Below are 13323 nucleotides of genomic sequence, written 5' to 3' on the forward strand. Positions count from 1 at the left end.
TTCTTGAAACAAAAGGCAAGAGAGGAACAGCATATGACTTCTTTGCTAATGGATGATAACAATTGTGCTATTTTTAGACTAGCTCAATCAGCAGAGTAACACAGAGACCTTACATGTCTAGTCCACTGTTATTGCAATTAATCACTTTCACTTAATCCTATTCATAAATATATTAAAACTCCTTCTTCAAATGTGGCATGATTCGGTATTGCAGATGATAGGACCGGTAGAAGGGTGTAAACTGGATGAATGGGTGGCTGGTTGGCATAAGTCAAAGGAGCAAAAATTGGACAGAGAAGATGAGAGAGAATAACAGTATAATTAGACTTTCAGCAGGAGAAAGAAATCACTCCTCCACAGTTTGCTAAAGTAAAATCTCTAATGTCTCAGTAAAACCATATAAAGGAAAATTCAAAGGAAAACTCAGATGAGGAGGGCCTCCACCTCCTGCTCTAAGCAGGACCGTACCTGAGGTCTGACCAGGTTGGTCAGGGCTGCCTCCTGCCAGCATTTGAAACCGTCCAAGGATGGAAATGGCACAAACTCTGAGGGCAACCTGCTATACTATCCAATTCTCCTCATGAGGAAAAGCTGGAGCCTGGCAAGAAAAGAGCAATTTCAGTAGTGATTACAAGAATGGTAAATTGCCTAGATTTAAGGGATTGTTTCTGTTCTATCATTGCTGTTTAGCTGAAATCGTCTTATGAAATTGCCTCAATGATATCAGATTTATTCTGCCTATTCTAGATTCTCTGACTTTTGAACTGAAGTCTTGAGAAAGTGGATGTACTTATGCAGTTTTTTTTGTTTGAGTTCTGGTTAAGCATACATTTTGTGAAATAGTAATATTTTGTCTCCTCAGAAGAGAGTACTTTTACTGTCTATTCTTTTACTTAAGGGAATTATATTTTCAGTATTCAAAACGAATTTAATTCACATCACAAATAGGAGAATATTTTCATATCTGCATTGCTTCTTTTTGAAGAAGCAGTTAATAAAATGAGCTTTCTCTCACTGGAGAAGTGGTTGCCAAAATGAAATCTGGAGGCACTGGATGTGAAATAATTTACTTCTTTTTCTATATAATTTTTATTAAACTCCAGACTAACTATTTCAACAAAACCAAATGCTGTAGAGTTGAGATGAGACAGATTTATGGATCATCACGAAGCACAGTTAGGCACTTTTATGGCAAATTTTTACTTTAAACTTTCTGTGCTACCGTCTTTCCCATCTGACCATGAGGGAAAAAAAGACCTGTTAGCAATTTTTTGCTATGACTAAGCTAGGGAATTCTTCAAAAATGAGAGAGTTATTGTAAAGGTCATCTAGTCCAACTCAGCCAGTATAGATTTATCTGCTACAATATGTGATCTAATGCCCTGAAAGTATAATCTTGTATTGTCAAGAGATGCAGATCTATAGACTAATAAATCTCCTGGCTCAGAACATTTTCTAATTTCCTTTCACATCCCTATTCTGTATTTTTATGTTACCTTTTCCAATTAATCATTACTGATTTTATCCTGCTTTTATTACATGATAGAGTGCTTTTCCTTTTGTAGATATTAATGCTGTTTGGACACCAGCAAGCTATATTACCTGTGTTTTAGTAAAATCACAATAGAACAGTTTAGAGTTCTATGCTTTTTTTTCTGTTTTTGTCTGTTGTTGTTTTGGTGTAAAACAAACCATATAGTCCCTCTGTTTTTCCCTTTTGGTCGGGAAGAGAGAAAGCATGGCATATTGTATCAGAGAAAGTATGTTAGGCATTGCTCAGAGGAGACTTGGCTTGATTTATCACTGCAACATGGTGGGGAATGTCATATCTATGAGAAGTTAGACCTAGATCCTGGCTTCCCAGTTGGCTTCTGCCTTGATCTCCTTTTGCATAAGGAAAAGGACTGTGTCAGGATTATGAAAGCAGTGAATCAAGGACATAATTGAACCATCTGCTTTGTGAAACTGGACAGTATGCAAAACAAAATCCCACCTTTAATAGTGAAAATATGAGTAAATAATTGGGAGCAAATGCCCATTTCAGGGTACAGTTTGATCAAAATGCTTTGACAAGCAGCATAGCTATTTCTGAACAAGAGGTTTTTTTCCAAGCAGTGATTTTCATTCAGCGTGGGTCTCTACCCCTTCCTCTGTCCCGCTCACTTGTCCGTGGTCTGTTAAGAGCCCCGTGGTGTGCCAAACTGTGAGAGATTGTGCTGGAATATGTATGGGAAAATGAGCTTTTTGCTGCAGTGTGGCTCCTGAGCAGAAGCTGGTTTATGAAGTGTTTCTGTTTTTCTAGAAAGAAGTGCCCGTTGCTTAGCACCTGAGCTGTGAGTCAGCCAATCCATCTCTGCTGCTGTACTGTGCAGAGGGAAAAAAACATATTTTCACATAGCAATAACTGCCTTTGTCCACTTTCCAAATATACACCTTTGCTCGCAGATTAACCCTAGCAGATAAAATCTCTAACACTAGATATCTGTGACTTGAGAATCAAATATAAAACTGATTTTATGAGCTGGTTTGTTACCCATGAGGTCACCACAGCCATCAGAGAACTAAAATCTTTCCTCACCTTCTGAGAAGTACTATTTCATCTTATCCTTGGAGAAAATTTCACTTAATTTCAGCAAGTAATGTGAATGATAGTCCTGGAATGATAGTCTTTTTCTGCCTTAATTCAAGGAAGCAGTGGAAGTTATTTGGTATGAATTTTAATACAGTGTGAACTGGCTAATATAGAATTGCATTTTTTTGCTTCTTTCCAAGAGTCTCCTCATGGAAACTTCTTCTGTGTTTAAGATTCTGTTACTTCTTTTAGGCAAGAGCTCCCTGAGTTCAGTAACCATGTGTGCAGTTGTTCCTGCAGCTATTGCTGCAAGCTGTTCCTGGTAGCATAGTGCAACAGTAAAGCATCGCAATGCACTGTTTTGCTGGAAATGCCATTTCAGTTCAGAAGAGTAGACACACAGCAAAATCCCTAAGCCTTGGGAATGAGGTGATGACACCTCATTTCAATAGGTGATAACATGTTCTAAACAGTAAAATAAGCAGTAGATAGTGTTCTCTCCTGATGAATAGTATATATATTTCACTACAGATATTTCACAAAACAGCAAATTAGTTTTCCAGTGTCTTGTCTTCTCAAGATAAACCAGAAGTGTATTTTGGTGATTATGATTTGACACAACTGTGTGCAATTTTCCTGTTTCTCTAAAGACTTTCTAAACTCTGTAGCTCCAGAAATACATTTGTCTTCCTCAGAAAGGATCACAACTTCAAAATACGATTTTCCATTTTAGTGAATTTTTCACTGGAAACTTAATATTTTTGAAAGTGATAACGAGTTTTCTGTTTCCTCTTTTGAAAGAAAATTATATCCACATGTTAACACAGAATAGTTTCCAAGAGCATATCTCCCTAATATTTACATCCTTAGAACAATTATCTTTTCCCTTTAGTCCTGCCCTCATTCATTGTACAGCATGCACATCCTCTGCATCTTTCCCTGTCATACAGGCTGAGTAAAGAGGCATCACGCTGAGGGAACATGTTCAGAAGTGCCACTGGCTGCTGTTCAGAAGGAGCTTGCATGTACTCTTTTCATGACAAGCACTTAGATGTTATAGCAGGTGGAGAGCCCCTTCTCTTGGCATAGCTCTAGTCCATATTAATCCTTCAGCTATACAGTATGAACCTTAATAATTCCTATAGCTATAGGGTGGAGGGTATTCCCAATGTATGTCCAAGCACTGGAGGAAAGTAAAGAGCAAGAAGTGCAGACTGTTCCCATCATGTCATTTAGATTTTGATTTCTTTAGCAATCCAGGCCTGGGAGGTCAAGGAATTGTCACCTGGCTTTGTTGTTATTGGCAGCAAAAGGTTTTCCATTCTTGTAGTTGAGGGAAGAGGTTTTCGAAAATAAATTCTCAAGGAACCTAAACCAAAGTACACATAAAACAAAAGTAATGTCATAGCCATAAATATTACCTCACTTATTTTATTCTCTTGGTTTCTTAGCTAGCTTTATTCTAATATAATTATTTTTAGTGTAGGGAGACCTGTAGCGGGGCCTGATGCAAGATTATTTGAATGCCCTGAGGCTGATGCTTCTGGTGTTTTAGACTGATCTACATTTTCTTCCTGGTAGTTTAAGGATCAGTTTCATGTTGTACCACAGATCACCTGTGTGATTTAACACAGGTCATATTGAAAATAATTTTTTCTTAAATCTGGTAAGAGAGTTTTATTTTTTTAATAGATAACTGTACAGAGGGAAATCTATCTTTACTGTGAATTAAGGAGAAATAGCTTAAACAAAGCTAGAATTTTCCTGAAGAAAACTGCATATTATGAAAAGAGGTTTGTTTAACTGGCTGATAACTGCTAGAAGGACAACCCAGGAAGATATAAGCAATCCGTGAGGTTTCTGAAGTGCATTGATGACAACTTCATGATACAAGTGATCAAGAAGCTGATGAGGTTCCTGCTAGACCTCCTACTTACAAACGAAGGACTTCTTGAGGGCATGAAGTCTGAGGACAGCCTTGGCTGCAATGACCACAAAATAATGGAATTCAAGATCCTGAGATGAGGGAGCAAAACAAAAAGTAGTTTCTACGTAGAAGAATCTCATGGTATATGATCTGGAGAATACAGAGGTACAGGAGAGCTGGTTGATTTATGAAGGGGGGATCATCCTTAACTAGCTTTTTACACAGAGCTAAATGGCTTGATGGATGACGAGAGAGAGCAAGGGTTGTTATTTCTCTCGACTTTAGCAAGAGCTTCAGCACTGTTTCCCATAATATTCTCCTAGACAGAATGATATATTACACACTAAATAAGTGGACAGTGAGATGGACTGAAAGCTGGATGAATGGCCAGGTGCAAAGCGTTGTGATCAGCTGCATGACATCCATCTGTAGACTAGTGATTAGTGGTGTCCCTCGGGGATAATTAGCAGGACCAATACTGTTTAACATGTTCCATAATTACTTGTTTGCAGACAACACAAAACTGGGAGGAACAGTTGAAACCCCAGAGGGTTGTGCTTGTTGGAAGGCTTGTGGGGCTTGTGTGTGTTGGAGGGACCTAGAGGGACAGGGTAAAGAAATGAAACAACAATAACCTCAGTGAGGAGGAGTGGAGAATACCCAGTGGAGAGGAAGTGACAAAGGCAGAGTCAGTTGCCCTTTGAAAGGTCAAGAGGTAGTGGTCATTTAAAATATAATTTACTTTGGGAGTGGTCAAAGACAGGAGTGAGGTTGTGGAGGCTCCATTCTTGGAGACAAACAAAACACAACTGGACATAAACCTTAGCAACCTGTTCTAGCAGACCCTACTTTGAGAGGGGTGTTGGACTGGATGGTCCGCAGAGGTGCCTTAGCACATCAGCTATCCTGCAAGTCTGTGACTGGTCCATTCTCTTCAATAAGAATAATAACCAGAGAATTGTTCTGATATATGTAAATTATATCAAAATAAGAGGTTAGATGCTCTTCTCTGACAGCTGACAGTAGTTTAGGTTTCTTTTTGCTTCTTAAATTAAAGGAGGAGAAATATATATTGTGATAGAATGACTGATATATCTTGGACTTTTGCCATTAGAGAAGACAGACATTTTTCCAACTCCCTGACTTCTCTCTTAGATTACTTACTGTCAATAAAAGTAGTGTGGGAGGTACCAAAATTACATGCTTCACAGTAAATGCAAAGCAGAAGAATGATCTCAGAATAAATTATTCTAACTAACAGCACTTGTCTAGTTTAAATTTTTATCCTCATTTGTTTCAGGCAGCTATAACAGTGCTGGAGTCCTTGTTCTGTCAGTAAAAAAGATTGTGGAGGAATATGAGAACTCCGATTTAAATTTGGTATTATCTAGAAGATTTACTGCTACTATTTTTCAATTAGGGAATATTGTGACTTTGTGGATAAGAAATAAAAGCTTTCTCTGGCAGGAAAAAGTAATGATGTTATTTTCTCAACATGGCCTGAAAAGTTTTCAGAAAGTTTTTAATTTGCCTAAGTTTTGCATACACCTGGTAAGCCTAACAAATTGCATGTGTTGTGAGGTCATGTTGGAGTTCCCAAAAATAGAGGAACCCAGTAGAGCTGTGCCCAGGTATGATAGGCTGCATTGCCATGTACCATGGATCTAGTGCTTCCAAGAATCCCTGTAGAGATACTTTGGGGAAGAAAAAGAAGGAATGGGAATAGGACCTTTTACTGTCAAGTAAAGGTAGAAAGTGATCTCAACTCAAAATGACTTTATATCTTCTACTAAAAAAGCTAGTGGCTCGCCAGCTTTTGCAAACACATTGATTAGATCTCTGAAAACGCAAAACTGAGGGAGGAAGAGGGGGAATATACTATGTAGGATAAGACAGCAAACCATGAATCCTGGTATCAATGATGCTCAGACTTTTTGATAGAACCAGTGATTCATGTATCTCTGTTTGAAGTAACTGTCATTTAAAAGACAGATATCCACAGAATATTTAGTATAAAGTACCTAGCTTACTATCTTACAAGAGCTCACATTTAGAAGTGTGTTTATATGCAATATTAATGGTGTGTTTTAGTATTATATTTCTTAGTTGGAACCTTAGGGAATGCCACACTTTAAAGCCAGGTGTGGCATTTAATCATGCAGTGTGCTCAAGAACAGAGCAAGCTGTGAAGAGACTGAAGAAGGATCTTTTACCAAAGCACTATAGGTCAACAATTGATTTAATGAATTTTTCTTTTTGGGAGGCAAAACTGGAGGTTTCAGGACACAGTTAATCAACTGTCGTGTCTTGTGCCTAAATCATTTTTGTTCCCAGCCCATCATTAATTTATGCATTACTCAGATAAGATGACTGTTTTGTGACCACCCAGTGACTTGGTTTCTACTGCTATATTGCTCTTCATAAACTCATTGATGTGGTTCTGTACTAAATGTTCTCTCTTAGCGGTGATCTCATTTAATGTATTTGCATTTTACCTGTTCTAAGTGCAGGGTGGCTTTTAGAAGAGTTTTGTAAACTAGAGTTCTTACAGCATATTAAAATTATTCACAACTTAGTGCCATTTGGACAATTTTTTTGGTATCGGATTGGTTGTAACCACAGTTGAATTAGGAAATGTGGAATAATAAATATATTAAAAAAAACTCAATACTTTAAAATAAAAGAAATAATAAATGAATAATAAGCAACCAGAAAAAAGTAAGAAGAAAACACAACACAGATTTGGAATCAGGTAGTTAGCAACCACAGGAATAACAGTTTCCTAAAATGTTCCATGTGACCTAGAACACTTTCCAGGTTATGTTTGCCAAGCATTATTTTTTTTTCTTTCTGACCTCTGAAGCCCAAACAACAGAGAAAACAGTTCAAACAAACCAGAGAAATCTTCTAGTGAGATTTTACCTTTCTAAATAGCATCACAACTGAGAGCATAGTCTTTCCTTACCTCTCTTTTTAGTAGGCTCCCTGTTGAACATAATTTCATCCTTAGATGTTTCATTTGACCCTTAGTCTTTAAAACTGATTCTGTTAAAGCATCAACTCATGCTTCATCTCTTCTCTCCTATGCTAATAAAGTCCTGTCTAACACAGTTTCATCTTTTTCTCCAAAAAATGCCTTTAGATTCTCTATATGGAATCAGCCAGCTTTAAGTCCTAGTTAACCATGAAGAGTAATCTTTTTTGCCCACTGTGAAGGCCGAACATAATAACTAGGTCAATACTTGGCTTTGTTTTGAACAAAGTGGTTATCTATTGCAATTGAAATTCTGCCGCTGACTGGCAAGAGTTTTCAAACCTTCTGAACTGCCAGAGGCCTATTCTTACCACACCTTTGTAACATGCCTTAAAAAGTATATTTTACATAAATATTCATGAAATAATGAATCCTGTTCATCTCTTAACTGGAGACTAAACAAAATGGTAATTGAAAAGTTTTCAGTAAAACTCCTTGTGTTTGACTCCTAAACACAGTGTTCATACTGAGGAATACTAAGACAACTTAGTGTAAGTGGCTTTGACTTTTTTTCTTTTTCATTCTTTTATCTCCAAAATTTTACATCTCAGCCCTCCCTGTATGGAGAAACATTTGTATGCAGTATATCAAAACTGTGAAGACAGAACACTGCCAGTGTGCTCAAAATGTTGAGTGTAAGAGAGCGATCAGATGAGCATCAACAGTTTTTTTTTTCCAGATACAGGTTTCCCATCAGCAGCAGAAAGTTCCAGTAATCAGAAGTGTAGCTAGCTCCTCTGCAGAAAAGTAGAGAAAGTTATCTTACAGCAACAGAGTGGAGCTGTCTGACTGTAAATAGTTCTTTAGTGTCTAAACTTACAGCTTGAGAAAAATTGGATTTGACTAGAGCTTTCAAAAAAACAGTAAAAATACCTGCCAATTTCCTTCCCAGACTGAACGAGCTCAAAATCACAAAGAGTTGTGGAGGTTATTATTTCTATAACCTGCTTCCTTCTTCCAGCTTTCCAAAATGAGTGAGTAGAACATCTCTGAAGAAAAGTGAAAATATGAAATAACATTGGGAAGCCATCAAATTTCGTAGTAATCACTATGGCCAGTACAAATCTTTAAGGATTTCTGCTATGTTCAGTTATGTTCTTTTGTGGTAGTACTACAAAATCTGTAAGTGGGTCCACATAGTTACTAGAATATATGTATTTTGGGACATAGATGTCATGAAATGTTAGTCGTATGGTGTTTATACTAGCTCTGACTACAAAGAATTGATCATTGCTGGAAGAGAAATAGAGATAACTACTCTGGACTTCTTCCTTAAACTCTCGAAGTCTGGCAAAATAACCCCCCCCAAATCAACACTTGATTAGTCGTTCTAGTTGTCTTCCATTTTTCCTTTAGGCACCAACTGGATTTTCTTTTGACTAAGGAATGTTCTAACTGTCATGACAAAATGAGAGTTTTATTGAAAATTCACCTCTCTTTATAGCATTTTCTCTCAAATGCATTATAGGTTTTGGAAGATTAGTATATTACATTTCCTAATTGACATTAAACAAATGAATTAACACTTCTATTTAAACTCATTTTTCCAAATATAGAGCAATTAAATTACTACTAAGTAATCCATAATAAATAATCACATTTCAGACTTCTCAATGGTAATGACTTGCTATTAATCTTCCTTGCCTTCTGATTAAATATACAAAGAACCTAGTACTAAAGGTATCCAAGAATGAATACTTTATCCGTGAAGCTAAAAGTACACAAGAATCTGCAAAATTTTAAGCAATAGAGAAAAATCTAACATCCTCATTTCTTGGATGTTTTATGTTGTACCTACTAAAATGCTGATATGTGGTTGTATACCTAAAGACATTGTTGAATAAAACATCTGCATATGTTTGTTTTCTTGCTAAAGGAATAACTACCCTTGGTGACTCCTCTTGGCAGTGCAACTCCCACATAGCTAACTATACAACCCACATAACAAGTTTGGTAATGAGGAACTGCAGAAAGAGCAACTGTTACAGTAGTTCAATGCATGGTGAAATTTCCACTGACTGATGCAGTCAAGCCCTCAGAAGAGATTAGACTGAAATATTATCAAGAAGTAGGCTGGCAAGTTTGTTAAAAAAGAAAACATAAAGAAGAACATAGAAAACACTCTATTATGAATGATATTTTGTTGCTCTTCCATTACGTGTGTTCTGGAGGCTGATGATAGCAAAAGTAGACATATATGCATATATATAAATGTTTCGTTGATGTTCTGTTTAGACATGCATCTGTCAGATGGGGCAGTTTAGGTATGCTGTTAAATAAGACAAGCTCAAACATCACATATCATGGGAGAAAATGATTGAAACTCAAATAACTGAACCCAAAGATAATGAAGTGAAATTTTGATATATATTAAACATCAAGTGATGTTGCCCGGCTTTTGGAGAATGGAAAGTTTTGCTAATAGTGTTTTTGAAATTAGATAGCATGCAATTCAGAATATGAATAAACACTTTCAAATTTTCTCAAGCAGTGACAAGTTCCATTCAGGCTAAGGTATTCATCTCTTACATCATTTCAGTGGCAGTTTTGTATCCTTTTTTTTGCATTATTTTGAGATCCTAACAACTTTATTTAATTTAGGCAGCTGTTTTCCATTTAATTTCATGCTTGCTGTCAGGATTAGTAGGAAAGATGAATCATTGGAAACTGGGACGAATGATGTATGTGAAAACAGTTGCTCAAAACTCAAGACTGATCAGAATCAAAATGTCGTGAACATATGTTGAAATGCAGCCTCACAGGCAGGTGATTAAACAGTATCTTGCAGCAAACCATTACCTTAATACAAATAAATTTCTGTGCTTTGTCAAGAAGCCATATTTTAAAGGTTTATGGCATTAAAAAAACCACATTTTTGCTATTTTGCCATTTGCCACGTTGCAGATTTAAATTGTAAAATGGGAAACACTGTGTTGGCCAGACTTTGGAATAGGTCACTAAAGAGACTGTGGAAACTTCTTCCATGGAGATATTCATGGTTAATGTAGGCTGAAGATACACCATGAAGAACATGATCTAATTTTGGATTTAGATCCAACTTCAAAGCAAGCTGTGCCTTGGGAGGGAGTAGACAACCTTCAAAAATCCATTTCCAAACCATATCACACTTAGATTGTAAACTGAACTGAGAAAATGGGAATATGCAGCATCTGATATCTAGAGGGGGCTGCCAATTACATAGGCTGTTGCATTAAATGATTTACTGAAAAAGAATAGCAACAGCAGCAAATAAAACAGAATGAGCATTTTTAGACTTCATCCTCACTTGCAGTTTTTTGGAGTTGTATGCAGATTTGAGGCCCAGTAGTGTTAATCAAGCTAGGGTTAACCAATGCATACATCTTTCCTATTAAAAAAAAAAAAGAGAGAGAGAGAGAAAGAAAGAAAAAACAAGAGATAGTGTTGCTTTTTGCACATTTTTTTGCACAGAACAAACCAACTTGACACCTAAAGGCTGTAGCAAACAGCCTTTGTACAGAGGTACAGATGTACAGATGATAGATGGAACAAAATCAAAAGTATGAGCAGAAATTGACAAAAGTGATGGGAATGGTTCCCAAGAATGTTACTCAGCTATAGATTGTGTCCTTGATTATCATCTTATTAAAGGTCTAATTCAGAACAATAAATGAATTCTAATAAAACCCTTCTGTTTTGCAATATAAAAATGTATGGGAAAATGGCTAGACAGCTAAATTACATGCTGTCTTCCTATTAAAAACTGATACACCTTCATTATGCTTTCTTCCCCAAAACTGACTCAGAAGTTGAGAGATGCAAGCTCACTTTTTTCACATTCAATTTACAGATGAAATATTTTAAAAAGCATTTTCATTTGCTCAAAAGAACATTTCCAGTATAGCTTATAAGAAAACCAAGCAGAAGTTTTCATTTTTTGTTTTGGTGAGTTCACTGTTAAGATGCTGGTGCAGAAAAGCGGCAGAATGAAGTGGTCTGTGTTTCTTTGAGTAGAGGTGTGCTGCAGATTTGTTTGTGTGTGTGAGTTTCAACCACTTTGATTTAGGTTACCATTTTCCAAGCTTCTAGGAGGAAGAATGTTATTTACAGCCTTCTTGCCAGTCATTCCCTGTTATTTCTCCGTGAGCCAAGAAGACTTCTTTTAATCTTGCAAGTAGAAATATTTCATGTGACGGAAGATGGGATGGCAGTGGTGTCTCTCTCAGCTTGCTGAGAGCCGCACTCACTGAATTGACACTAATAGATGAGGAAAAGGAGCAGAGCCAAAACAAACTGGCTCCGCTTTTCCTTCCTATGGAGATCCTTTTTAACCATCTGAGGCAGCAATACAGTTGAGCAGCTTTCCTCAGATGCAGCCCACAAGGGATCAGCACCTCCACCGAGACTCTTAATTTCATGATAATACTCTTAATTATTGTTGTATGGTTGGCAGTCTATCCCGATGAATATGATGCTAGCATTTGAGGCTTGAAAATGTCACAACTCTTACTTGAGACAAGAGCTTGCAAGCTGAGCCATCGTGGCTTGCATTTGAGCGGGGAGAGGTGGGAGAAAAAACAAAAAGAAACAGCAAATCTTTAAGCCAAAGAGAGCCCTGTACCGTGAGGTGAGAGTTTGCCTTATCAATTATGAACAGGCTTCAGACTCACAGAGCTGTCAGAGCTTTCACTTAGATTTATTTTTGACATGCGACACAAAAGCTTTTGATTTTTGTATTGATTCGGTGGAAGCTTAAAGAAAGGTTTTAACACTCTAATACTCTAATGTTCTGGAGCTTTTTCTTAGTTTCACCACCAATATTTTTGTCTCACTATATATGAAGCTAAAATCTGCAGCAGCTGAAATTGTGTTGTTAACAGCTTGGAGCAGTTTCTTAGAGAAATAATTTTTGATTCGTCGGGATGATGCTGATTTTCTGAGTTCGAGTTTTTTAACAGAAATGACTGTGAAACTTATTAATCTAAATTGACATTTTTACAAAGTTATTAATTTGAATTGACATTTTTACAAAGTTAGTATGGTAGGCAAAGGAGCAATTTCTCTCCTATGTTTCTTCCAAGGCAACAATAATGCTTTATTAGGATCTATTTGGATAAGGTCTTAATTATATAATCTCTTGGAAATGCAAGAACTGTGTAGATTCACTATTATACTAAACAAATTAGACATATCTTACTAACAGAATGGAGAGAAGAGTGACCATTTTGGAGAAAAAAAAGCAGACAGTTGTCACTAGCAAACTAAAATGTGGTCTCTTTTAGTATGTTTCAGTGTCATTTTGCTGTAGAACCATATACTTTTTTCTTGGGCCTAGGAGTCTGTCTGCTGGGAGTAATGCAATATGATGACTTCAGTGTTTGCAAAGTGTAACTACTTTTATGATGGGGATGCACTTGACTATAATAAACACTGTGTTTTCACTTCTCTTTTGATTTTCTTATAGACATTTCAGCAATCTTCTCTACAGCAGAAAAGCAAAAAGAAGAACAAAGGTAAAAATTAATTTAGTTTGAATTTCTTTGTAGGATGAATTTTACAGGCATAGTATTTACACTATTGCAGTATCTTAGGAATTAGAACTTGTTAGTTCCAACCATGTGTATAGCGGCTGTATGAAGAAGCTATTAGTCCCTTTTTGATGACTCATAGTTTTGTAATATTCTCTTGTCCCTGTATATATATATATCTGTCATTATCACTTTTTTTTACATTTACACGGCAGCCTCCTTGGGAGCAGAAATGTGTTTCTCAGCTATGTCTATATAGTGCCTTACTGCAGCCCTAGCTTTT

At 36.7% G+C, this 13323-nt stretch overlaps 1 protein-coding gene across 4 annotated transcripts in view; it reads left to right on the plus strand.

Annotated features, from left to right (window-relative positions):
* The window catches only part of CNKSR2 (connector enhancer of kinase suppressor of Ras 2), a 205929-nt gene that overhangs the window by 133723 nt on the left and 58883 nt on the right, over nucleotides 1–13323 (plus strand). For all 4 annotated transcript variants that reach the window (XM_026051981.1, XM_026051984.1, XM_026051998.1 and 1 more), the window contains one exon: nucleotides 12977–13025. In XM_026051981.1, coding sequence (XP_025907766.1) covers nucleotides 12977–13025 — 49 coding nt within the window. The remainder of the gene's footprint in view (nucleotides 1–12976; nucleotides 13026–13323) is intronic.

This window comes from Nothoprocta perdicaria, unplaced genomic scaffold, assembly GCF_003342845.1.
Source record: "Nothoprocta perdicaria isolate Ctin4 unplaced genomic scaffold, notPer1 scaffold_112, whole genome shotgun sequence".
Classification (NCBI taxonomy): domain Eukaryota; kingdom Metazoa; phylum Chordata; class Aves; order Tinamiformes; family Tinamidae; genus Nothoprocta; species Nothoprocta perdicaria.